The sequence below is a fragment of the Petaurus breviceps genome, unplaced genomic scaffold (genome assembly GCF_028583685.1).
Source record: "Petaurus breviceps papuanus isolate PSGF00001 unplaced genomic scaffold, PetGlider_PUasm1.0 90842, whole genome shotgun sequence".
Lineage (NCBI taxonomy): Eukaryota > Metazoa > Chordata > Mammalia > Diprotodontia > Petauridae > Petaurus > Petaurus breviceps.
This window is the reverse complement of record NW_027187358.1, coordinates 7,420,447-7,447,031: the sequence shown is the minus strand read 5'-3', so window position 1 is coordinate 7,447,031 and position 26,585 is coordinate 7,420,447. Positions and strand designations below refer to the sequence as shown.

The 26,585-nt window shown below is 37.9% G+C and overlaps 1 protein-coding gene across 1 annotated transcript; it reads right to left on the bottom strand.

Moving 5' to 3' along the window:
* Window positions 1-23,837: 23,837 nt before the first annotated feature.
* On the bottom strand, window positions 23,838-24,310 carry LOC138148921 (large ribosomal subunit protein uL23-like; the record flags this gene model as incomplete). Its single annotated transcript, XM_069071789.1, has 1 exon — window positions 23,838-24,310. A coding segment is annotated over exon 1 (408 nt), but the record flags the coding sequence as incomplete, so codon positions are not given.
* Window positions 24,311-26,585: the final 2,275 nt, after the last annotated feature.

Below are 26,585 nucleotides of genomic sequence, written 5' to 3'. Positions count from 1 at the left end.
TTATTATATTTTTTTCTTCTAATTTGATACTGATTTTACTTTTTTGCTTTATCTAATCAATGATAGTAGAGCCCATAGTTAATTCCAAAATGACTCCTGCATCAGTAAACAAGTCAATCAAATGAACTGCTGGAAAAATTAAAAAGTGGTTTGTTGGAAATACATTTAGATTAGCATCTCACACATTATGCCACCATAAATTTCAAATGGATGGATAATCTAAGTGCCAAAAGTTATATAAAATCACAAAATTGGAAGATTTTTTTTTTGATACATGGATGGGGGAAATCAGACATATGGGGTAAAAGAGATGATACATGACAAAGTGGGCAATATTAAATGTATAAAACTTAAATGGGTTTGAAAGAGTAAAATGACACAGCCAGAATTAGAAGATATGAATTGAGAAAAACTTTTTTTTTTTTGCTTCAAACATCTGACAAAATTCTGGCATCCAAAATCTATAGAGAGTATACATAAACTTTTGTAAACATTTGTAAAGCTTAAAGTCCTATATAAATGCTAACTATTAAAAGAAATACAAATCTATAAGACAAGTAGGTTAAAGATATAACCAATAGTTTTTAGACAAAGAGATGTAAACAATCCATGGCTATCTGAAAACTTGTTCAAAATTACTAATAATTCTAGAAATGCAAATCAAAACAAATCTGAGGCATTTCTCACACGTTAAATTGGCAAATATGTGTGGGGGAGTCAATGTTGGAGAGAACTGTGGCACTAATTCACCACCTGTGGTGATATGAATTCATCTAACAATTCTAGGAAAAATTGGATGCAAAGAAGGGTCTTAAATTGTTTGTACTTTTGATCCAGGGATGCCACAACTTGCTTGTTTCTAACCTAAGAAGGCAATGACAGAAAGAAAGGTATCTTGTACTAGGATATTTATGACAGGAATATTTGTGATATCAAAAAGCTAGAAATAAATTATATGCCCAGTGATCATGGAATAGCTAAAAAACTGTGACATATGATGAGTTTAATGGAATATTATTGTACCATTAAGGAATGTCACCATGAAGAACACAGACACATAGCAGTATTTGTTTGAAGTGATACAGAGTAACGAAAGTAGAGCCAAAAGAACAGTTGTTTTTGTTTATCCTTCACTTTTGAAGACAGCCAATGGCATCACAGGATGATGTCTTGACTTGTGCATGAATTGGGTTTAAGTGAGGCAGAGTTGCATAAAGTCATCAAACTCTCTCTCTCTCTCTCTCCTCTGGAGTCATTGAAGGGCTGTGGCAAGAAGAAAGTCAGGATGACTGGCGATGGCCCAAAATGCATTGGATGATTTTGGTATCTTTGATGTCTGACCAAACTCTAAATGCTCCACAGTCACCATCATGGTCATTGGAACACATTCTTCTCATCCGTCCATTCTGCCAAGAGAAGTCTTCACATGCTTTGGATAGACCCCCTCTCCCCCTCCATCCCAACTTATGGATGAGTTTGTAGACTGCCAGTCACCCACAAAGAACAATAATAACAGCAAGCATTTATGTAGAACATTTTGGGTAACATTTTTAATAAATATTATTTTATCCTCACAATGACTCCAGGAGGTAGGTGCTATTATTATCCTTATTTCACAGATGAGGAAACCTAGGCAAATAGTGATTAAGAGTCTTGTCCAGAGTCAAACAGCTACTATCTGACTGAGGCTGGATTTGAACTCAGGTCTTCCTAACTCCAGGTCCAGCACTCTATTCACTGTGCCACCAGCTGCCTAGTATCCATGATAACCACAACAGGTACAAATGAAGACAACAAGGCTCACATCAAATACAATGGACAATGTAGGTTCTAGATTATTAAAGTTAAAGCTCTCCTCTTGCTTTCTAGTTTCTAAAATAGCATAAACTACAAAAACAAAAAGTACTATGTTTTTTAATGAGATGGTGCTGTAGTAGTTGTTCATTGGGAAACAAAGATATGTCAATAAAAACTAAGGAAAAGGAAAAATAAATAAGTGTACTAGAAAAAAACGTGTTCCATTACTTTTGGTTTCTTTTCTTTCTTATTGTCATATTGTTTATTATGCACTATATCCAGCGCCTTTCAATCTACTAGTTAAATGGAAAACCATGGAAGGCAATGACAAGAGAACTTTAGAATATATACACATTTGCAAAACATATATTTATTTTCTCATCTCCATAAAGTCTTTATCAGTATGAGCCATAGTGGGGTGGCTAGGTGGCACAGTGAATAGAGCACGGGCCCTGGAGTCAGGAGGACCTGAGTTCAAATCCGGCCTCAGACACTTAACACAAAAACTAGCCATGTGACCTTGGGCAAGTCACTTAACCCCAATTGCCCTCCAAAAAAAAGCAAAAAACAAACAGAATGAGCCATAGCTCATATATATGGGATATCAATGAAAATGTGACAAAAGGAATAAGCAGTCTTTCACTAATGATTTTCTGCAGTAGACCATATTTTAAAAGACACACAATTGACAAAAAGTTATAGATTATACATGATCTCAGTATGGTTATTATTTGTTGACTTTTTAAACAATTGACTTCGTAGAGGAAAAATGAAGCCTTAAAGATTCTACTCTACTGTGTCATCTCCTATCCATATGTTAAGATCATTTTAAGATTTCTTTGATATACAGAATCACAATGGGACCTTTGCTCAACGATTCTCATATCATTAATACAAAAAAAGGAAGTAATACTCATCAAAGATATTGGTCACTGTCATGGGTAAGCAAAATCCAAATGTAAGAGGGATAGTTTTTAAATAGTTGGTGAGATTCTAAAGGTGTTCCTGTTTGCACATGACATTGTATTGATTATATCAAGCCTCAGAATACAAGACTTCCTTGACAAGATCCAGGAACACTCAATCTACATAGGGCAAGTTAAATGATGTAGACTGCCTTTTGTCCACACTCTGATATTCAGTTGGATAGACAGTTCATTGAGTTGGGCATGTTGTAGTAAAAATTCTTTTGGGGTACAGTTTGGCTTAGAAGGCCACTTCAAACGAAAATTCTGTGATTCTGAGAATTAGACCATCATGGAAAGATGCTGTAAGTTAAATAAGAATTCCTTCCACCATCTCCTTGAAAAAAAGGTTATCTGGCTCCCATTTAAAAGGCATAGTGCACAGGATTTGGAGTTAGGAAAGCCAGGGTTCAAACCCTGCCTACAATACTAGCTGTGTAACACTTGATAAGTCATATAACTTCCCTGCACTTTAGTTAACTCATCTGGAAAATGAAGTTAGACTTGATCACTTGTAGAGTCCTTTGCAGCTTTAAATTTATGGTCCTATGATCTCCTGTGAAAGGGAACCCACCACCTCCTGCAATAGACCATCCTTCTTTGGGGTTTTCTAATTATTAGGGAGTTTTCCCTTATACTAAGTCAAAGACTGCCTTTCTCCAATTTGCAGCTATTACTACTACTCCTACCCTATAAGGTCAAGCTGAACAAGTAAAATCCCTCTTTCATATGGTGGCCCTTCAAATACTTGAAGACAGTTGTCATATCTTCCCTAGATTTTCTTAACTCCAGATGAGACATCCCCAGTATGTTTCAAATGTTCCCAATATCATCAACAACAATAATAGTAATAGTAGTAGCAGCAGCAGCAACAGTAGATATATTTTTATAGCATTTTAAGGTTTGCAAAGTGCTATGCATATGCCATGGCATCCAATTTTAGAGTTGTTCTCAGCTTATTAATCAGTTACTTATTTAGCACCTGTTATATGTCAGACTAAGCACTGGTGTGTGCTGGGATATTCCCTTCCAAAGCACAGAGTTATTTCTTGATTGTGGGCATGGATACAGGAAATCAATAGTGCATATGCCACAAAAAAACACATAATGCAAAACCATGGATGTCCCCCAGGGCACTCTACCCTGGCTCTGTTCTCTTCCACTTGATGGTCTTATCAGCTCCCATGGTTTCAATTATCATTTTCATGCAGATGACTCTCTGATTTAATTATCTAGCCCTAACCTCTCTCCTAACCTCCAGTCTTGCATCTCCAAATGTCTATCATATATATTGATGTGTATATCTTGTAGATATCTTAAACTCAACATATTCAAAGCTTATTATTTTCCTACCCCTTTTCATAACTTTCCTATTACTGTTGAAGGTACCACCATGCTCACAACCTAAGTGTCATTCTTGGCTCCTCACTCCTCTCACCCCCATTATCATTGTCAAGTCCCATTTTAATTATCACTTCATAACATCTCTTTGTAACATCTCCTTTCTCCTCTGATGCTGCCACCAACCTGGTGTAGGCCCTTATCTTCTCCATTCACTCCTTGACTATTGCAGTAACCAGCTAGTTGGTCTCCTTGCCTTTCTTCATTGCAATCCAGACTTCAGTCAGTTATCAAATGGATCTTCCTAAAATGTAAACCTGACCATATCTCCTCACACTTTAATATGACCTCTAGGATCACTTATAAAATATTCTGTTCCTTCCTAATCTGTTGGAATGTTATCTTACTCCCTCCCATATATTCTGAAATCCGGTGATACCAGCCACCTAGCTGATCCTTGAACATGACATTCCATCTCCTTACAGTATTTTCACTGGCTGCCCCTATGCCCGGAATTTTCTCCCTCTTTATAGCTACCTCTTGACTTCCTTTAAGTCTCAGCTGTAAGATTCTGTAAGAATCCTTTCCCAGTCCTTAATCTCATTGCCTTCCCTCTGATACTTCTCCCAATTCATCCTGTCTACTGCTTCTATATAGTTATTTGCATATTGTCTCCCCCATTAGACTGTCAGCTCTTTGAGAACTTAGTGCCTTTCTTTGGATTTCCAGTGTTTAGCACAGAGCCTGGCACACAATACAAATTCACACAGTTAACAAGTAGCAGAAATGGTATTTGAACTTCTGCTGACCAACTCCAGGTAGAGTATTCTTTCATCCACACCGTAATGTGTTTTGTTACTAATATGAAAGTAAAGTAATCCTGGCAAATAGTAAGCTCTATATACATGTTAGCTACAATAATAATAATAATTATTATTATTATTATCTGACTGGAAGATAGGAAGATATAAGTGATAATCTTTGAGGTCTTGGGTACAGTAGAGAGAAGCTAGCCTGGGAAGGAAGATTCATTACATCATAACAATATTTTATATTTTCATGGCACTTTACTGTTTACAAAGAACTTTCTCATCAAATGATTCATTCCAAACAAAAATCATTTTAAAAGAATTGTTATGTACTAAGTTCTCTCTTAAAAATTAGGATTAAAAAACCAGTAGGATGCTGGGTAATAGTTTGATTCTCATACTAACCCTATGAAGTTAACAGGGGAATTAATATTATTTCTATTTTAGAGATGAAGAAACTCAGTCATAAATGAGGTTATCTAAAGTTACATCATTAATAAATTACAGAACTGCTACTAAGAATCAGGTCTTCTGACTCCTGGTCCAATTCCATTTCCAATATATTACCCTACTACAAAACATCTACAAAGTAGAGAATTAATAGAATAATACACTTTTAGAACATACTTCAGAGATAATAACCAATTCATTTATTTTTTCCCAGAAAATGAAAACTTTTTTTTTTATATCAGTTCATGATATATTCCAGTGTCTGCCTGTCCCAGGTGATACACCTGTCAACAAAAAATCATGGAAAGAAGTCTTTGGCAACAGAATATTCCCCAGTCACCCAGAATATGGCTCTGGAGTTCTGGGCTGAGGCTTTCTAGTTGGGGAATTCATAGCATTTGTACGTGCACTGACTTCCATGCCCCAGCTGCCTCCTCATCCATGCATGCCCGTGCCAGCTGTTTGCCAGGAGAGACCTGCCTCCTGTGAAAATCTAGAACAGAGAGCAATATGGCTATAATAAACGGGGGACCCAAGTATATCTATATAGCCCCCTAGAATCATTTACACTTAAAATTAGTTCCCCCATTTTATTCAAATCCTGCCGTTGTTTCAAGTACTCATATTATGTATTGTCTTTTTTATATTTAATGTGGTTACAGTTGTATGAATAGATCAGTATGATATAAGTGATATTTAGTAACCGATAATTACTACATGTTAGCCATCTGCTATTCCCGAGGGTTTCACCAAACCCTTTCATAAAAGCAAAATGATACTTTGCAGCCAAATTATATAACATTAACGGAATATTTTATATGCGAAATGCTGTATTTCTTTACTTTTCATTCAACTGAAAATGTACACAGTCAGTAACAAGCCATTTCAGCTGCATATTTATCCAAAACATTTCAGAGGTAAAAAATGTCAAGAGAGAAAAATAACAGTTCAGCCACATGAGGGCTAGAAATACATATTAGAAAAGGGGTCCTCATTATAATAATAAATGAGGGTCCAATTAAGCCTGCTACTCACAGGGTGGGTCTACACCTGGCAGGGGAAGTTAGGGGTTAGAATGCCTTGCCCTTAACTTCTGGCACACCTGTACCATATAAACCAATGTCCCTAAATCATGAACAACAGAACTGTCCCTAAGCTAATATAGACCATTCTAGCTGTTTCCCAAAAGTGGCTTTTTGGAAAAGGCTTCATTGTTCAAGCCTGAACATCAAGTCCCTTTGGGGAATCAGCCTATTGGCCCTGACCATGCCCTTCTGCTGTCTTCACAAACCTGCACCTTCAGACGGGGCAAGGAGAATTGGAATGTCCAAAGAGTGAGAAAGAGGCAGGAGCCCAGTAGTTATTTAATGGACATTTATCAAGCTCTTGCTTTCTGCATAGTCTTTTATGGGTAGAACCAAGTGTCTGAACTCAGAGAAATTTGGAACTAAACTCAGAGAACTTCAGAGTTGAAAGGCAACTAGGTGGTATGATAGCTGGAAGTTCTGGACTTGGAAGACCTGAGTTCAAATCTGCCTCAGACATTTACTATTTATGTGATCTTGGGCAAGTCACTTAAACTCTCTCAGCCTCAGTTTCCTCATTTGTAAAATGTGGATAATAATAGCACCTAATCCATAGGGCTAGTGTGAGAACTAAATAAGATAATGTGCATTTTGCAAACTTTAAAATGCTACATAACTATGAAGCATGAATCCCTGGTGCAAAGTCTCTGGAAAATAGTCCTCTAACTTCTGCTTGAATTCTTCCAATAAGGGGACCTTGCCATCTTCTAATGGCAGCCCATTAGGTTTTAAGACAGTTCTAATTATTTAAAAATTCTTTCATATACACTGGTACTTCAGTAGATCTGTGGTTGTATCTGGATGCATACTCATTTCATTGATGGCAGCAGTAACCCCTTCATGCCTTGTCTTCTTGCTTGACTCTTGTTCATTTTCCATTAATCTTCCACAGAGGATCTATCCAATGGAATAGATGTTTTCCTCTTATTCTTTTCTTTTTTTTCACATATGTATTCATATGCCCATATACCCTCATATATAGACATATATATTCCTTCAACTATTTTCATACTGAGAAAAGTTTCATCAGTTACAATTGTTGTTTTTCCATGTATGAATGTTAATATTTCAACTTTGATAAGTTCCTTATGATTTCTTTTCCCTGTTTACCTTCTCATGCATCTCTTGCTTCTTGTATCTGAATGTCAAATTTTCTATTCAACTCTGGTTTTTTCATCAAGAATGTTTGAAAGTCCTCTATTCTAAAGACCATATTTTCCCCTGAAACATGATACTCAGTTTTGCTGGGCAGGTGATACTTGGTTTTAATCACAGCTCCTTTGACCTCTGGAATATCATATTCCAAGCCCTTTGATCTCTCAATGTAGAAGCTGCCAGATTCTGGGTTATCCTGATTGTGTTTCCACAATATTCAAATTGTTTCTTCCTGGCTGTTTGTAATATTCTCTTCTTAATCTGGGAATTTCAGAACCTGGCTATAACATTTCTAGGAGTTTTCTTTTTGGGATCTTTTTCAGGAGGTGATTGGTGGATTCTTTCAACTTCTATTTTGCCCTCTGGTTCTAAAACATCAGGGCAGTTTTCCTTGAGAACTTCCTGGAGGATGATTTCTAGGTTCTTACTTTGATCATGGCTTTCAGGTAGTCCAATAATTTTTAATTATCTCTCCTGGATCTATTTTCCAGGTCAGTGGTTTTACCCATGAGATATTTCACATTGCCTTCTATTCTTTCATTTTTTTGGATCTGTTTAACAGCATCTTGATTTCTCATAAAGTCATTAGCTTCCATTTGTTCCAGTCTAACTCTGAAGCAATGATTCTCCTCATTGAGCCTTTGAAATTCTTTTTCCATCTGGCAAATTTGGCTTTTTAAGGTATTCTTCTCCTCATTGCCTTTTTGAGCCTCTTTTGCCAATTGAATTAGTCTGTTGTTTTTTTTTTTTTTGCCTTTTGGAGGGCAGTTAGGGTTAAGTAACTTGCCCAGGGTTACATGGCTAGTTTTTGTGTGTGTGTGTGGGTGTTAAGTGTCTGAGGCCAGAACTGAACTCGGGTCCTCCTGACTCCGGGCTGGTGCTTTACTCACTGCGCCACCTAGTCGCCCTGAGTTAGTCTATTTTTTAAGGTGTGATTTCCCTCAGTCAGGCTGTTGACTCTCATTTCGTAATTTTCTTGCATTGTTCTCATTTCTCTTCCCAATTTTTCCTCCACTTCTCTTATCTGCTTCTTAAGGTCCTCTGTGGCCTGTAACCAGATCATATTTTCCTTTGAAGCTTTTGTTGCAGGAGTTCTGACTTCATTGTCTTCCTCCTGTTCCATGCTTTGATCCTTTTTGTCCCCAAAATAGGAGTATAATGTTGGAATCTTCTGTTTGCTTTTTTTCCTTTGCCTGGTCATGTTGCCACTCAATTACTTGACTTTTGGGCTTTTTACCACAGTAGGACTCTGTTACCAGACAGGGGAGCTTCATACCAAATGCTGGGGTTTTCTCAGCTGCCAGAGGTATTAGTTGGGTGCCCTCTCTGAAGCCTCCACATGCTCTGGCAAGCTGGACACACACCCCAGGACCTCCACCCTAGACTGCAATCCAGATCCATGCAGGTTAAAGCAAGAGTGATTACCCCTCAGACTGGTCGCTTGGTAGCCCTACAGGCCAGGGGCTGAAGCTGCCACGTAGCTACAACTGCACAGCAGCAGCAACTCAGTGGCTTCTCGCCCTGGGGGCAAAAGCCATTGCACTCCCAACTACTGGGTCCCAAAGTCCAGACTGCACTGACCTCTCACTTTGTCCTTCGCATCTATGTGTTGATAATTCTGGAGATGGCCACAGCTTCTGGTGATCTGGAGTCCCTTTGGCTGGTGGCTGGTCAGGCCCGCCCTGGGGCTAAATCCTCTGGCTCACGCAGGCCTGGACTCAGCTCCCACAGCGTTGCACTGGCCAATTGCTGCTGGCCTGCTGGGATGTCCTCAGCGGGAAGTTAGCTTCTCTGTGTCATTTTGTGGGTTCTGCAGCTCCAATGTTTGTTCAGAGTCCCCTTTTACATGAATTGGGGAAGGTGGAAGCCAGAGCTGTGAGGAGGACCTGCTTCTATTCCACCATCTTGACCCTTCTTATTCTTTTCAAATCATAAGAACACCAATATAGTTGGGACAAACTTCTGCTATACTTCTTTGCTGATAAATTTCATCATGCAGGAAGTAAAGGGACTTAATTATAATCGACAAAGCTGGTGAACTGGATATAATGGAAACATTAGAAGGTGACTCTGTCCCCTTTGGGCTCATGGAATGGAATGGAAGAGTGGTTGCCATCAGATATGTCCTGTATACTTTAAGGAAGCAAAGTTTTAAATTTCTGAAAAATGGCAGGCACAGTTCTACCTTCTGAGACTCTTAAAGGGAAGATTAACAGCAACAACAACCTCACAGCGTTGTTGTGAGGATCAAATGAAATAATATTTTTAGTGTTTAGCATAGTTCCTGATATGTAGAAGGCCCTTAAATACTTATTCCCTTCCCTTCTCCCACCCTTGCACCAAAACAGAAAAGACTTCTAAAAGACTGATTTCTTATTTTGTGATTTTCTACAATAAGTAATTTAAATAGTTTGTCATGTTCTTGCTTCAACTATTAATATCAATAAGATATTCATCTTATCTTAGAATGTTAAAGTCCTCCTCTTCCCAAATCTTTTTTTCTTTTTTGTTCTCGCTCTCAGTGTGTCACTTTCCTCTGTCTGTCACTGCATTCGACTCTCCCCATTCAAATCTTCCCCAACCTTGAAGGCCCAGCCCATCTTATCCTCTGGAAAGCCTTCCTCTACTACTTCATCCCATACATCTCTCCTTTCGCCAGATTGCCAGAGCATGAATATATTATAAGGAATTATAAGGAATACAGATTTTTAGATCTAAAAAAGACTATAGACATTTGATAATACAGCTATTTGTCAGATGAGAAAAATGGTGCTCAGAGAGGTGCCAGGATTTGGCAGTGACAAAGCTGGGACTGGAACCCAGATACGGGTTCTTAGCTTCCCTGCAGGGTTCTTTTCATACCATATAACCAGTTAAAATAGGAAGCTTCCAAATGATCATTGACTATACTCCCAGAGAATCTCACCCTGTCTCATATTATCTTGCCTATCCCTCTTTCATGAAGTTTGGTGACTCAGACTTATTAGTCTACCCCTTTCTTCAACCTAATTTATCTTAACTAATTAGAGGGTATGTTTTTGTGTCTACTTGAACAAGTTACAATTGTTAATTATGGCTCTACTGTTTTTTGATCCTGCTCTGTTGTTCTCTCAGCCAATGTAGGTCTCTGATTGAAGACAGGGGTAATAATGTGACACTGGGGTAGAGGTTGTCAGAATTAAGTTGAAGTGTTTGAATTTATTTCTTTGGACACCATATTTTGGATACAGTGTGTGGATGAGAAGTCAACTTTTTTCCAATCTTTTTCCAAGTACAGATAAAAATAATTTTTAACATTCATTTATTTTAATTTTGAGTTCTAAATTCTCTTTCTTCCTCCCTCCTCTTCCCCTTATTAAGAAAGCAAGCAATTTGATACAAGTTATACATGTGCAGTCATGCAAAACATATTTACTTATTAGTCATGTTGTGAAAGAAAAAACAGAACAAAAAGAAAAAACATAAGAAAAATAAAGGTCTTTTTAAAAATATGCTTCCATCTACATTCAGGCTCCATCAGTTCTTTCTCTGGAGGTGAAAAAAATTTTTCATCATAAGTCCTTCAGAATTATCATTGTATCGCTGAGAATAACTAAGTCATTCACAATTGATCATAGTACAATACAGTTGTTACTAAATACAATGGTCTCCTGGTTCTGCTCACTTCACTTTGCATCAGTTCATGTATATCTTTCCAGGCTTTTCTGAAAGCATCTTGCTCAGCATTTGTTATAGCATAGTAGTATTCCATCACAATTATACACCACAACTTGTTCGGTTATTCCCTAATTGATAGGCATTTATTTCCTCAGTTTCCAATTCTTTGCCATTATTCTTTGGTGCTATAAGTATTTTTGTACACATAGGTCCATTCTCCTTTTTAAAATCTCTTTGGGATACAGACCTAGCAGTGGTATTGCTGGGTCAAAGGATATGCACAATTTTATAGGGAATAAATGAAAGCATATGAGTCTTAGGCTAAGATGACCCCTTGACCCCTACTCAGATACCAAGATGGCTTCAGGACCTTGTGGTAATAAACCGTGTGGCTGGCCACTTGGAAAGGACCCTAAATTTGCAGAAAAAAATGAAGAGCAAATTATTTCCATCCAAGCATAAAATGGCACCAGAGTGAAGAAGCCTGGTATCTATTCAACGAGACAGCTGTAGGCAAAAGGATTTATTTATAATATTATTATTTGGTAGAAAGGAACTTACCATGGCTGAATGTAAAAAGTATTTTTTTGATAAGTTAAAGAGATTAAGAAAAATCAGGCAGATTTTGACAGAGAATGGTGTGTAAACGAGAAGTGTTATCAGTGAGAATCTGGCAGCAGCTCCATTTTGTTATGGTGAAAAATATCAGTATTATTTACTAAGAAGATTAGGGTTGAATTGGAAGAGAGGCTGGTTGTTGTGTGCAGATTGAGATAAGATAAGGATTTTACCTTCTATGTGCGAGCCAAATGCAATACACAGAGGGCTGTTATCTCCAGCACTGGCAAGCAGAGGGATATTAAGATGTACATTGTAATTACTAGTGGCGAGAGCAAATTTCATAGCGACTATTTTAAACCCTAATAAAACGCCGGCCTTTAATTATACGACTTTGAAATATTTTTCTTAGTTAATTGCAACAGAGAAAATAAAATCAACCCTACATTTGAAACTGATTCTCGAAAGAGGGAAAGCAGACCAGCCCAGTGCACCAGCTCTATTTTCCTGGAGTAGAGATATATTATTAGCCATTTCAGGCACTGCCTTAACATTTTTCTCATTCTCTTCATTCAGTGGGGAGAAAGAACAGGAGCTAAATCTTCCTGGATAGAATGTGATCCCCAAATAAGTCACTTACTCTTTCCTTTTAAAAGTGAAGACTTGGTTGTTGTTGTATAGATGGTATTTTTTTTTTTAAAGGTGAGTATAAAGGAGTGGAGCCATAGATACCCCCAACACTATCAGAGCCCCCATAATGAAGATCCTTCCATGACCATGACTCTCCCTACTATGCTAGTAGACTGAGGAAAGGTAGCAGGTAGGTGGTGCTAGAGATATAGTTCTCTTATTCTAGATCTAAGGAAACCTCTCACTTGAAGTCATCTTTCTGCCCTCTAACTCAATCAATCAATCAGTTAATCATAGGGGCATAGATTTAGAACTAGAAAAGGCCATAAAGGTCATCTGATCCAACTCCTTCTTTTTACAGAAGAGGAAACTGAGGACTAGGGATGTTAAATGACATACCTGAGGTCACATAGGTTGTAAGCTTTAGAAATAGGATTTCAATCCAGGTCCTCTGGCTCCAGGGCTCTAGGGCCATACCACATTGTCTCACAATAAGCATTCCTCAAACACATCACTATATACACTCCATGCTAAGCACTGCTTATACAAAGACAACAGTAACATTGTCATGACCCTCAAATAACTTACATCCTAGCTTGGGCAATAATGTGTGTGTATAAATATATATGTATATATATACATGAATAAGCATATATAAAAGACATACTAAAGTGAATACAAGGTGGTTCTGGAAGAGACAGGCACTAATGGTGGGGGGCATCAGGAAATGCTTTGTGTAGAAAGTGGAATTTGATTGAATTTTAAGGAAACCAGAGATTCCACGGGAGTGGAAGTAAGAAGGGACAATGTTCCGGGCAAAGAGGACAGACAGTACAAAGGAACAGACAAAGATATATGTAAAGAACCAGTTTTTCCTTGTCTCTGCCTCCTAGCTTCCTTCAAATGCCAACTAAAATTTCACTGTCTACAGGAAATCTTTCCCAATATCTCTTAATTTAAGTACCCTCCCTTTGTTGATTTCCTTTTTATCATGTATCTGGCTTGTTTGTATGTAATTTTTATATGTCATCTCCCCCGTTAGATTATGAACTCCAGCAAGGCAAGGACTGTCTTTTACCCCATTTGATTCCCCAGTACTTAGCACAGTGTTCATTGTTGTTCTGCCATTTTTCAGTTATGTCCGACTCTTTGTACCCCATTTGGCATTTTCTTGGCAAAGAAACTGGAGTAGTTTGCCATTTCCTTCTCCAGTTTGACATATAGAAGGTGCTTAATAGATGTTTATTGATTGACTGACTGACAAGTATGCTGGCATTACTGGACAAAAGAGTGTGTTGACATGAGTAATATGTAAAGAGACTAGAAAGAAGGAAAGGGGCCAGGTTGTAAAAGGTTGTAAGTGCCAGTGAGTCTATATTTTGTCTATATGCCCCCCACCATTAGTGCCTGTCTCTTCCAAAACCACCTTGTATTCACTTTATGTATGTCTGCTATCCACGCTCATTTATGTATATGTATATATATATACACACACACACATATATATATTTATACACACATATATATTTACACACACACACATGTTATTTCCCAGGTTAGGCTGTAAGTTATTTGAGGGTCAGGACAATGTTACTGTTGTCTTTGTATAAACAGTGCTTAGTATAGAACCTTGTATATAGTGATGTGTTTGAGGAATGCTTATTCCTCAAGATGAGACAATGTGGTATGACTCTGGAGTCCTGGAGCCAGAGGACCTGGATTGAAATCCTATTTCTAATGCTTACAACCTATGTGACCTCAGGTATGTCATGTCATTTAACATCCCTCTTTTCGTTATTGGCACAAACATTCTCCCTGTTGCCTAGGTTAGAAATTTTGGACCATGTCCATAATAGTCAGTTCCCCAATTCTTTCTAATCTTCTCTAATAATACTTATATCCAAATCTTTCTGTTCCCACTACTACCACCTTAATCCAGGTCCTCATCTTCCGATACCTTTATGTCTGATGTCTGAGTCCCTTAGTTGGTCTTTTGACTATAGTTTGTCTCTCCTCCAATCCATCATACACACCACAGGCATATTAATCTCCCCAAAACATGACTCTGGGGAAGCCATGTCTCTGCTAAAAAACTTCCTGTGCCTACAGAATAAAATTCAAACAATCTTAACACAAAGTATCTCAAACTCTCTGACTACCAGTGATTGACACATAGTAGGTGCTTTAAAAATGGTTCTTGACTTGACTACATCAATTCTTCACTCCATCTTCTCCTGGAATCAAAGCTATGTATTCCTGCTTCTCTGCCCTTCTTCATGTAAGTTTTTCTCATGTAATTTCCTCCCTATTTATCCTTTCCTATGTATTTCACTCTAATATTTCTTTCCCTTTTCTAAATTCCCTCTCTACTTCTCTCTATTGAAATCTTAACATTCCTTCAAAGCTCCATAAAGCCTTCTCTGAGTACCTTACCTCACAGTAACTTCTCCCTCTGGATTTCTATTACATAGAAATGTAGTATTTGCTGTTCACCCAGCACTTATCCCATATTATCTTGTATTACTCATTATCATTTTTTGTGTGTATATTCTGCCTACTAGATTGCAAGCTCCTTATGGGCAGGGATCATGGTTTTTCACTCCAGCTTGTATCACAATATTTTGCTCATAGTGGGCAGTTAATAAATATTTGTGGGTCAACTGATTGGTAATGTTTTTGGATTCAAGCAGCATGGCATTGTGAAAAGAGTATTAGGAGTTAATATATATTTTATTCTATTTCTGGTTCTGCTGCTAACCAGTCGTGCATCTTGGGATAGTCACACAACCTCAGTCTCCTCATCTATAAACTAGAGATAATAGCATGTCTTGCCTACAATACATGTTGTAAGGAACAAATAAAGTAGCAGATTTCAAACATTTTGTAAGGTAGTAGTAATCTTTGTCCCTCTCTTTGAGATCTGTCTAGTTGGTTTTCACCAATGAAAACCAAGACCTTCTCTGAGGTCTTGGTCCTCATACTGATGAGGAAGAAGATAGGTCATGTATCTGGAAAAAACTTTGCTCTTTTAACATTATCTTCCAGTACTGGTGGTAATAGGGCAGTGAGGAAGAAATCAACCATAGGTTGACCTACTACTGCCTGCTTTGTGTTGAGGTCAGCAGCCTTGCTCAGATATCAGTTTTAATGAAAGTATTTCTGGAATTATAAGTGTTGTGCTTTTTTGTTTGTTTTCCAGTCTTGGCCTCGAGTCTATCCAGTCTCTATGGAATATACTATTCTCACTCTCTGTGAAGAAGGATCTTTTTATTGATGAGTGTGGGTCACAGCTAAGGAGGTGATTTTCAAGGATGGCTGTCAATCAGCTACTATACTAGCTCATTTCTTTGAGTCTAAGTGAGTGTGAGGTTGAAGCAGAGGTTTTTGCATTTAGTCTTGTTTATCAAACTTCTGTCTTAATCCCAGCTTATTTCTCTCTTTCAAGGTCTGGTTGTTCAAGTATTGGCTTCCCTGTATCTCATTTAGTACCCAGGATACTCTCTCCACAGTATTCTGGTATACTTTCTGTGGAAGACCCACAGAGCAATGTTATGGAAAATCTGGCTGGCATTGGAGGGTCTATTTTCTGGATTCCAGAACGACATTTGTCTTTATAGAGATAGAAAAGCACTGGGCTCTAGAAGATGAACTGGTTTTTAAATCTCTGCCTGTTCTTGAGACATATATATATATATATATATGTCTACTTGTTCTTGAGACATACATATGTCTTCATATATATATATATATATATATGTGTGTGTGTGTGTGTGTGTGTGTGTGTGTATGAATTTTTCAAGGAGGTAACCCCAGTGCTGTCATGATGCTCAGGATTGTTTGTGTCTCCCAACTTTCGTCATGAAGTCAGCATAGCCTAAGCATTCCCAGGATATTTCTCAAATTTCATTTTAAAAATTCATTTTGTAATATGTAGGCCCATATACAAACAGTTTCTAATAAACTTACTAGAGTAAGCCTTCTAGGAGTAAGATATTACTAGAGATAAATATCAGCAAATGAAGTCAAGGCAACTATTTATCATATGCCTTTTATGTGCCAAACTCTGTGTTTTGTGTTTGGTATGTGAAGAAATGCAAAAAAACCCCACATTTTCCCTTCAAGAAATTATTCATTGACTTTTTCTATTTTTTTTTTCTATTTCCTTCTGAGGTCTGGGAAGCAAATCCAAAAGGGCTGGGTGTAAGAAAATTTGTAGCTCTCAAAACTTTCATTAATAAAAGAGACAGCAAATCAATAAATTGGGAATATAATTCAAAAAGTGGAAAACCAACAAATTTAACATTCCCATTAAACATTAAAAAAAGAAAGAAAAAAAAAAGATGGATCTCCCAAAACCCTGTTGCATGCTCTGACCTGCTGCAGATGGGTCTCACCAACTTTGGCCAGACACAATCCATTTAAAATAAGTTTTTTTGTCTTTTTTTTTTTCTATATCACCACAGTTTCCCCCTATATTCCTCTCTGACCCCTCCCAGAGAGCTGTCCCATATAACAAAAAGTATTTTAAAGACAAAAAATACAAATAAGAGGAAAATGATCAACATAATCGATAAATATATTGAAAAAGCCTGAAAATATGTGAAATGTGCAATGCTTGCGGAGATCGCACTTTTGCAAAGTGCTAGGTTGGGCGTGTCTTGTCACATCTCTTCTTTTGAGTCACGCTTCTTTCTAATGATTGTGCAGCTTTTTTGGTGGTTCTTTCTGTTTACATTGTTGCATATTATTTTGGTGTGTCCGATTACTTTATTCTGTATCAGTTTGTATAGACCTGTCCATGCTGCTCTATATTTATCGCATTCATCATTTCCTACAACACAACAATATTTCATTACATTCACATACTATGATTTATGTAACTATTCCTCAATTGACGGGCATTTCCTTTGCTTCCAATTCTTTTCTTTTTTTTTAAATTAATATTTATTTATTTATTTATTAGTTTTCAACATTCATTTCCACAAGATTTTGAATTACAAATTTTCTCCTCATCTTTCCCCTACCCCCCTACCTCAAGATAGCACGCGAGCCTATTGAATACCCTTTCCTCCAATATTCTCTTTTATATCCTCCCCCACCCCCCCCAACTTTCTAGTAGGGCAAGATGGATTTCTATACCCCAGTGCCTGTATATCTTATTTCCTAGTTGCATGTAAAAAAATAATTATATATATATATATATATATATATATATATTTAACATTTGATTTTAAAACTTTGATTTCCAGATTCTTTCCCTTCTTCCCTCCTTACCCACCCCCACTGGGAAGACAAACAATTCAATATAGGTTGTACATGTATAGTTATGCAAAACGTTTCCATAGTTGTTTTATTGTGAAAGACTAACTATATTACCCTCCATCCTATCCCACTTTCACTTATTCTATTTTCTACTTTGACTCTGTCCCTTTTCAAAAGTGATTGCTTCTAACTACCCTCTCCCTCAATCTACCCTCCTTTCTATCATCCCTCCCTCTTATCCCCTTCCCCCCTACTTTCCTGTAGGTTAAGATACCTGATTAAGTGTATGTTATTCCCTTCTTAAGACAAATTCAATGAGAGGAAGGTGGACCTTTTACCTTTCTGCTCTTCCCCTCCATTGTAACAGTTTTTTTCTTACCTCTTTTATATGAGGTTATTTACCCTATTCTATCTCTCCCTTTCTCCTCCTCCCATTAAAGTCCTCTCTCACCTCTTAATTTTATTTTTTAAATATAATCCCTTCCTATTCAACTGATCCTGTGCCATTTCTATGTATATATGTACACACATATACACACTCACATATGTATTTATACACACATTCACTCTCCTATACATGCATGTATGTATGCATACATATATATTCCCTTCAACTATCCTCATACTGAGAAAAGTCCCAGGAGTTACAATCATCATTTTTCCATGTAGGAATGCAAATAGTTCAACTTTAAGAAGTTCCTTATGATTTCTTTTTCCTGTTTACCTTTGCATGCTTCTCTTGCTTCTATTATCTGAAAGTCAAATTTTCTGTTCAGCTCTGATTTTTCATCAAGAATACTTGAAAGTCCTCTATTTCACTGAATGACCATATTTTCCCTTGAAGCATTTTACTCAGTTTTGTTGGACAGGTGATTCTTGGTTTTAATCCTAGCTCCTGACCTCCAAAATATCATATTCCAAGCCCTTCAATTCCTTAATGTAGAATCTGCTAGATCTTGTGTTATCCTGATTGTGTTTCCACAAAACTCAAAGTGTTTCTTCCTGACAGCTTGTAATATTTTCTCTTTGACCTGGGAACTCTGGGATTTGGATATGATATTCCTAAGAGTTTTCTCTTTGGTATCTTTTTCAAGAATCAATCAGTGAATTCTTTTAATTTCTATTTTGCCCTCTGGTTCTAGAATATCAGGGAAATTTTCCTGGAGAATTTCTTGAAGGATTATTTCTAGGCTCTTTTTTATATCATGGCTTTCAGGTAGTCCAATAATTTTTAAATTATCTCTCCTGGATCTATTTTCCAGGTCAGTGGTTTTTCCAATGAGATATTTCACATTGCCTTCTATTTTTTCATTTGTTTGGATCTGTTTTACAGTATCTTGATTTCTCATAAATTCATTCACTTCCAATTGTTCCAATATAATTTTGAAGGAATTGGGTTTTTTCAGTGAATTTTTGAAATTCTTTTTCCATTTGGCAAATTCATCTTTTTAAGGCATTCTTCTCCTCATTGGCTTTTTGGGTCTCTTTTGTCCTTTGAGTTAGTCTATTTTTAAGCTGTTATTTTCTTCAGTATTTTTTTGGGTCTCTTTTAGCAGGCTGTTGACTCGCTTTTCATTATTTTATTTCATCATTCTCATTTCTCTTCCCAATTTTTCCTCCACTTCTCTTACTTGATTTTCAAAATCCTTCTTGAGCTCCTCCATGGCCTGTAAGCAGTTCATATTTTTCTTGGAAGCTTTTGATCCAGGCATTTTGACTTTGTTGTCTTCTTCTAGTTCGATGTTTTGATCCTTTTTGTCCCCCCAAAAAAGACTCTATGGACTGATTGTGCTTTCTCTGCTTACTCATCTTGCCATCCAATTATTTGACTTTTGAGCTTCTTGCCATGGTAGAACTCTACTTCCAGAGTGGAGAGCTGCACCCCAAGTTGCTGGTGTTTTCACAGTTGTCAGAGCTATGAGGAGGGTGCCCTCTCTATAGCCACCACAAGCTCTGGCAGCTAGCGTTCCTCACCCCAGGACCACCACCTAAGACTGTGACCCAGATCCAAGCAGGTCAAAGCAAGAATGATTATCCTCTGAATGATCCCTTGGTCCCCCTAAGATCTGCAGGCCAGGAACTCTGGAGACAGCCACATGGCAGCAACTGCAGCCACTTCACCTTTGCCACCTCTTGCCCCATGGGCCAGAGCCAGACCCTGCTTTTTCATCACTCAGTTCCAACAGAGTTCCCTACTGACCTTTTACTTTTTCTTTGATGTTTATGGGTTGAGAAGTTTGGAGACTGCCATAGCTGCCGGTGATTCATTCTCCTGAAGTCTGCTCTGGCTGGTCTGTGGCACTGGTTGGGGTCACCCCAAGTCTGGGCCCATGCAGCTCACGCAGGACTGACTTGGCTCAGCTCCCAGTCTGGTGCTATAGACCCTTCCTGTTGGCCTGCCAGGCTGTCTTCAGCGGGAGATTTGTTTCTCTCTGTCACTTTGTGGGTTTTGTATCTCTAAAATTTGTTCAGTCATATTTTACAGGTATTGGAGGTGGATGGTATGGGAGCTTAAGTAAGTTCCTGCTTTTACTCTGCCATTTTGGCTCCATCCCCTTCCAATTCTTTTCTACCAAAGAAAGGCTGCTATAAAGATTTTGGTGTATGTATGGGTTTTCTTCTTATCAATGGCCTCCTTGTGGTATAAGTCTACTAATGGAACTCTTGAGTCAAAGGGTATGGACAGTTTAGTCAGTTTATTTGCATAACTTATAAATGCTTTCCCAAACAGCTTCCAAAACAGTACTGATTCACACCTCTGCCAACAATGCACCAGTGTGTTTACCTTCCCCAAGCCCCTCTAACATTAACTATTTCTATCTTTTGCCAACTTTGCCAATTTGCAGGATGTAAGGTTAAACCATAGGGGACATAACCCATTATTGCTTATAGGGAATGTCTTGGAACATTTTAAAGAGAACTCTTATGGTTTCCTATATTTGAAACAAGGAAGTAATCTTCAGACAGCAAGAATCACTAGTGCTTATCTTGGTCACTACTTTTTCTTTATTTTGCTACTTCAGCAGTTGACATGGGATATCAGAGACGTGGCTACTCCTTTCTAGTCCAGTCCATCCAATCTAGTCTAATCCATCCATGCTTTTTCTTCCTATAAGACTCTTATCTGTGCTTCTTCTTTGAAATATTTTTGTTAATTACAACAGAGAAAATAAAATCAACACCATATTTGAAACTAACTCTTTCCCAAAAGTGGGAAAATGGATCAGTCCAGTATACCAACTCTGTTCTAATGGAGTAAAGACCTATCAGCTAATTCACACACTAAGACTTTCCTCATTCTATTCATTCATTGGAGAGAAAAACCAAGAGGGACTAAATCTTTCTAGACAGATTAGATTTCTAAATAAGTCACACACTCTTTCCTTCTAAAAATGAAGACTTGGTTGGGAATATATGAATGACAAAGCAAGGAGGTGAGAGAGGTAGAATTAAATATCCCGGCTTAAGTTCCCTAAGGGGCACTGATTCTATAATAATTCTAAATTTACAGGTATATGTTGAATGTGCACTATGTAGATACTCATCACTGTAGGAGAAACTGTACCCACATGCAAAGGAAATAAAAGAGATGATGCCTGTCTTCAAAGAACTTACAGTCAAGGCAGGAAGTAAAGCCAATGCAGTTGAAACAAAGGACTACTAAATGACAGCATAGAGTTTAAAGTAAAATGACTGGTTCAAAGCATAAGTACTCGAGCAATTTGGCTCAAGGGAGACAAAAACCTTTAGTATTTGGAAATTCTTTTAAGTCTCTCCTGATGCTGTTTAAGCTTGTGTTGGCCAGCTCCCAACCTTCTTGCAGGCCTGGTGGCCACAGAGTTTTATCAGTCCAAGCTAAGTTGTATGACAGCTGCATGTAGGCTGATAGAACTGAGATTGGCTGAGCCAAGAAGAGGATGGCCAAATAGGCAAGATCCACAACCTTTTGTTTTTAAAACCTCCACAAGAATTCCAAAGGACTCTTGGTGGAAAATGCTATCTACCTCCAGTGTGACAATTGATGAAGTCTAGCACAGAATGAAGCATAATTTTTTCACTTTGTTTTTCTCTTTTGGTGTGGCTAATATGAAAATGTTTTCAGGATTTCACATGTATAATTGATATATTGTTTGCTTCCTCACTGAGTGGGGGAAAGGTAGGAGGGAGGGAGGGAATTTGGAACTCAAGTCTTTTTTTAATTTTTAAAATTAAAAAAAATTGTTTATTTACTTTTTGTTTATAACATTCAGTTCCACAATCCCTTGATGGAACTCAGTTTCTTAAAAAAAAATGAACATTAAAATTAAATAAATGAAAATTTGAAAAACAAAACAGAAATCCTCCACGAGAGAATGCTCTTTGTGACTTCTAGTCATGTCCCTCTTTGTTCCAACTTCTTCCCCTCTTCCTCTGCCCTCCCAATCCAATCTACCATTTATTTTCTTTACTAAATGTTCAAGGCATTCCCAAGACACATACACAAAAAACACTAGTCATACTAGATCCATGCTGAAAGGAATGATGCCACTCCATGTCAGCAGGTTAAGAGGGTCATGCTAGAGGATCACATTCCCCTCACCTTCAACCATGAGGCCCCAAGAAACAGACTTGGAGTTTTGGTCTTGTTAACATTTACATAGGGCTTTGTATTTACACTCTATTCTGGTGTGATGAGGTAAAAAATCCACCTAAATATCCAAGTGACTATGGGCAAATCACTTTTACCTCATCTCCTCTACAGTTTTTTGACCTAGGAGCTCTGGAATTTGACTGTAATGTTCCTGGGAGTTTTCATTTTGGGATCTCTTTCAGGAGGTTATTGGTGGATTCATTAGATTTCTATTTTGCAGAATATCTTGATCTAAGCTATCAGGATAGTTTTCCTGTATAATTTCTTGAATTTTTTTATAAAGACATCATATAGCCAGGCTCATCAATGTGTAGGCTCTTTTTTTAGTCATGGCTTTCAGGTAGTCCAATAATTTTTAAACTAAATCTCCTTGATCTATTTTCCAACTTGTATTTCTGATGAGACATTTTGCATTTTCTTCAATTTTTTATTCTTGTAAGTTATTTTTATTGTTTCTTTTTTTAATTGTTTCTTGATGTCTCATGCAGGCATTAGCTTCCACTTGCCAAAATCTAATTTTTAAGGAATTATTTTCTTCAGTGAGCTATATTCCATGTGGTTTATTTTGCTTTTTAAATTTTTGTTCTTCTTGTACCATTAGGCCAATTATGTTTTTAAGATGCAAGTTTCTTCAGTATTTTTTGAGTGCCTTTTACCACTTTTCATAATTTTCTTGCATCAGTCATTTCCTTTCCCAATTTTTCCTCCACCATTCTTCTCTCTTCCTTTAACTCTTCCAGGAATTATTGAAGGGCTTGGATACAATTATAATTTTTCTTCAAGACTTTGCTTGTAGCTGTTTTCATATTCTTTTCTTATGAGTTTATGTCTTGGTCTTTCCTGTTACTGTAGTAGTTTTTTTTTTACAGTCAAGTTCTTTGTTGTTGTTTGCTCATTTTTTTCCTAACTTATTTATTGACTTTGAACTTTATGTGAAAGTTAGGCTTTGCTCACCTTGTTGTGCGGAGTCACTGTCCCAAGCTTCAGACTTTATTTTGCTGTTGTTTTCGGGGGTAGTTCTGAGGATCTGCAAGTTCCCAGTGCTAAAAAGGTGCTCTGATCCAAGAAGAGGTGTGGATATTGCTCTCCTGGTCTGCACTATGGTTTTTTATGTAGGAATGGTCTCTGTTTTCCTGTAGCCACAAATGCTAGCACTTCTTTTGACCTTAGTATTGTGACCAGGGCCTCTATTCCCTTGAGACCAACAAAAAGCACTCCTCTCCACCCAGGAACTGGTACCTAGAATTGCTTATGGGCAATAGAGCTGCCAATCAGTACCAGCTGCACTCAGTACCAGCTCCTGTAATCTCTTTCTGAACAGTTTGTCTGCTTTCCCCTCCCCCCCACCCTCTGAGAGCTCCCAAAGTTATTCTTTTTTTTTTTATTATTCTCGAAAACTTTATTTTTATCATAGGTGGAATGGGGACACAGCAAGTTAGATGATTCCAATTTTCTTGGCAACATCTAAAGTATCATAGTCTGGAGCAAGATGGACATAGGCCTTCTTCCCTCCATCAGGCTGGATCAGTGTGTTGACCTTGGCCACGTCGATGTCATACAGCTTCTTTACGGCCTGCTTGATCTGATGCTTGTTGGCCTTGACGTCCACAATGAAGACTAGGGTATTATTGTCCTCAATCTTCTTCATAGCAGACTCAGTGGTCAAGGGAAACTTAATGATGGCATAGTGATCAAGCTTGTTTCTGTGAGGCGCACTCTTCCAAGGGTATTTGGGCTGCCTTCGAAGTCTCAGTGTTTTGGATTGCCGGAAGGTGGGGGATGTTCCGATCTTCTTCTTTTTGTGGCTATGGACACCCTTCAGCACTGCCTTCTTGGCCTTCAAGGCCTTGGACTTGACTTCTGTCTTGGGGGGCACAACAGTTTCCTTCTTCATCTTCAGCGCCATGTTGGGGGAAAGGCTCCCAAAGTTATTCTTGCCACCACTGTTGCAGCCACTTCCAAGGACCACCATTGGTATTGCTTTTGCATTTGCTCTGGCCCTGAGCCCACATGGGAGTAACAGATCTTTCCTGTTGATATCCTAAATTGTTTTAGGTCAGATAATCTCACATTGACTTCTTATTGGCTCTACCACTCCAAAGTTTGATTTGAGGAGTTATTTTAAAGGTGTTTGGAGGGGAATGTTGGGAGAGTTCATCTGGGTTGCTGCCTCTGCTCCACCATCTTGACTCTGCCCCCTCACCTCTATTTGAAAAACTGAGTTGTGTGTGTGTCTGTGTGTGTATCAACTACTGCATAGGGTTTATTGTGAGGAAAGAGCTTACTAAAGTTTAAATGTTATAGAAACATGTAATTATCATAGGATATATACACATACACATATATAATTTTTTTTAATTGCATCTATGATTTTACCAATGAAGGGACTCCTGGTAAAGAATTTATTCTACCACTACAGAGCAGTACTTTATCTGCTAAATTTCAAATAAGTTAGTCTCAAGAGGATTTTCTAGGGGCATTGAAAGAGTAAATGACTCACCCATGATCACATAGCTAATATGTGTTAGAAATGGGGTTTGACCCCAAATATTTCTGACTCCAACACCAATTCTATCCAGTAAGCCATACTGTCTCTCTAAAATTACTTTCAATTAAAATTATCATTATTTGTACCTATGTATATACTTGTATGTATGTATGTGTATACAACAACCGCATCACTTCCATCATCCTTATTCCTAGTCTTCCATGTGGTTGGTAATAACAGAAGTTTTGTAAACCAGCTTTGAAGGGAATGACTCAGGCCCAATTCCTAACCGTATTCTGTGTGTAGGGCTGCCCAGTCCAAATTCTGAGCTGTCACCTGCAGTAGTTTGGCCCTTTAGTCCATTAGCAGGAGTTGGAAGGAACGTGTTTCCAGTCACAGAGCTCAGAGATTGAATCCTATATGCTTTGTCTCTCCTGTTGGCTGCAGCTGGCCCTGGGGTTTGAACCTTTGTGGGTGCTGGCTGGTGTTAGGGAGAGGGCAGGCAGGAAGAGTGCGGTCTCACTGTTCCAGACATGATTAATGCTCTGATACTATCTTGATGGCTTTAGGAGACACCCCTGCGTGGACTGGGATGCTACTGGTTGACATAAAAATGATATATTTTTTCAATCTATTTCATGGTGGCAGTAATTCAGACAAGGAAATGTCTTTGCCTTCTATTGGAGCTTTCTGCCGTTAAGAAGAAAAAAAATCACGGGATATTATGGAGAGAATTTTCGACAGGACTTAATACATTAGTAACTGGGAGCTTAGAAAATGAAACACTCTATAAATTTCTGATATTGAACATATGGCCTTTTCTCCCTCCAGAGCAGTAACGATTATCTCCCCTCCAGAAGCCACAGAGCCAATGTGTGCTACATTGAGGTAGAAAACAGCTGGATGAAGCATTTTAAAAAACATATTATTTTTTAAGTGTTACACTGTTCTTCTGATTTTTCTCCAAAGAACAGACATATTCCTTGGTTTTCTTGATCTATTGTCCATTTTCCCAGCCTACCTGAATCTTCAGTAAGGATGGAATCAAGCCAAGGGTTCAGATCACACCCAGAGGTTTACAATACTTTACCCCTACCCACCCCTAGTTCTTAGATATTCCCAAATTCCCTATGTGACAACTAGCTCAATGTGGCCCAATATCTCCTGCTCCAACTGCTGTCCAGCTATTTTCCCTGCTGAAGTAAAGTCAGAAAATAAAATTTGAATTTATCTGCCCATTGCAATCACCCAACCAATAGGAATTTATTAAGTGCTTATTATGCAGCAGGCAAAATATAAATGCAAAAGTGAGTCAGTCCCTGCCCTCAAGAAGTTTACTTTCCTCTCAACCATCAAAGGCTGGGGGATGGGTCTGTCCTGAATTCTGATATGCATGATAAGCAAACCTGAGCAAAACTGGGATTTAAAGAAAATTGTCATCACATTTGATGTTGTGGTCAATATCTACTTGAAGTTCTGATATATCAGGATAAAAAATCAATCAATTAATAAAAACATTTACTAAGCACCTACTATGTGTAGAGCACTATAAGTGCTGGGGACATGAAAAAAAGCAAAAAGTGTGCCTGCCCTCAAGGAACTTACAAGCGAATGAAGGAGCTTACAACCTAATAAAGATCAAAGGCTAGGATGTCAGAAGGAACTCCTCAAATATTGGAGCAAACTCTTCTTAGGTACTTAATACACAGACCTACACATAATCTCTGGTAGTACAAGACATTTTACACACATAGAGAA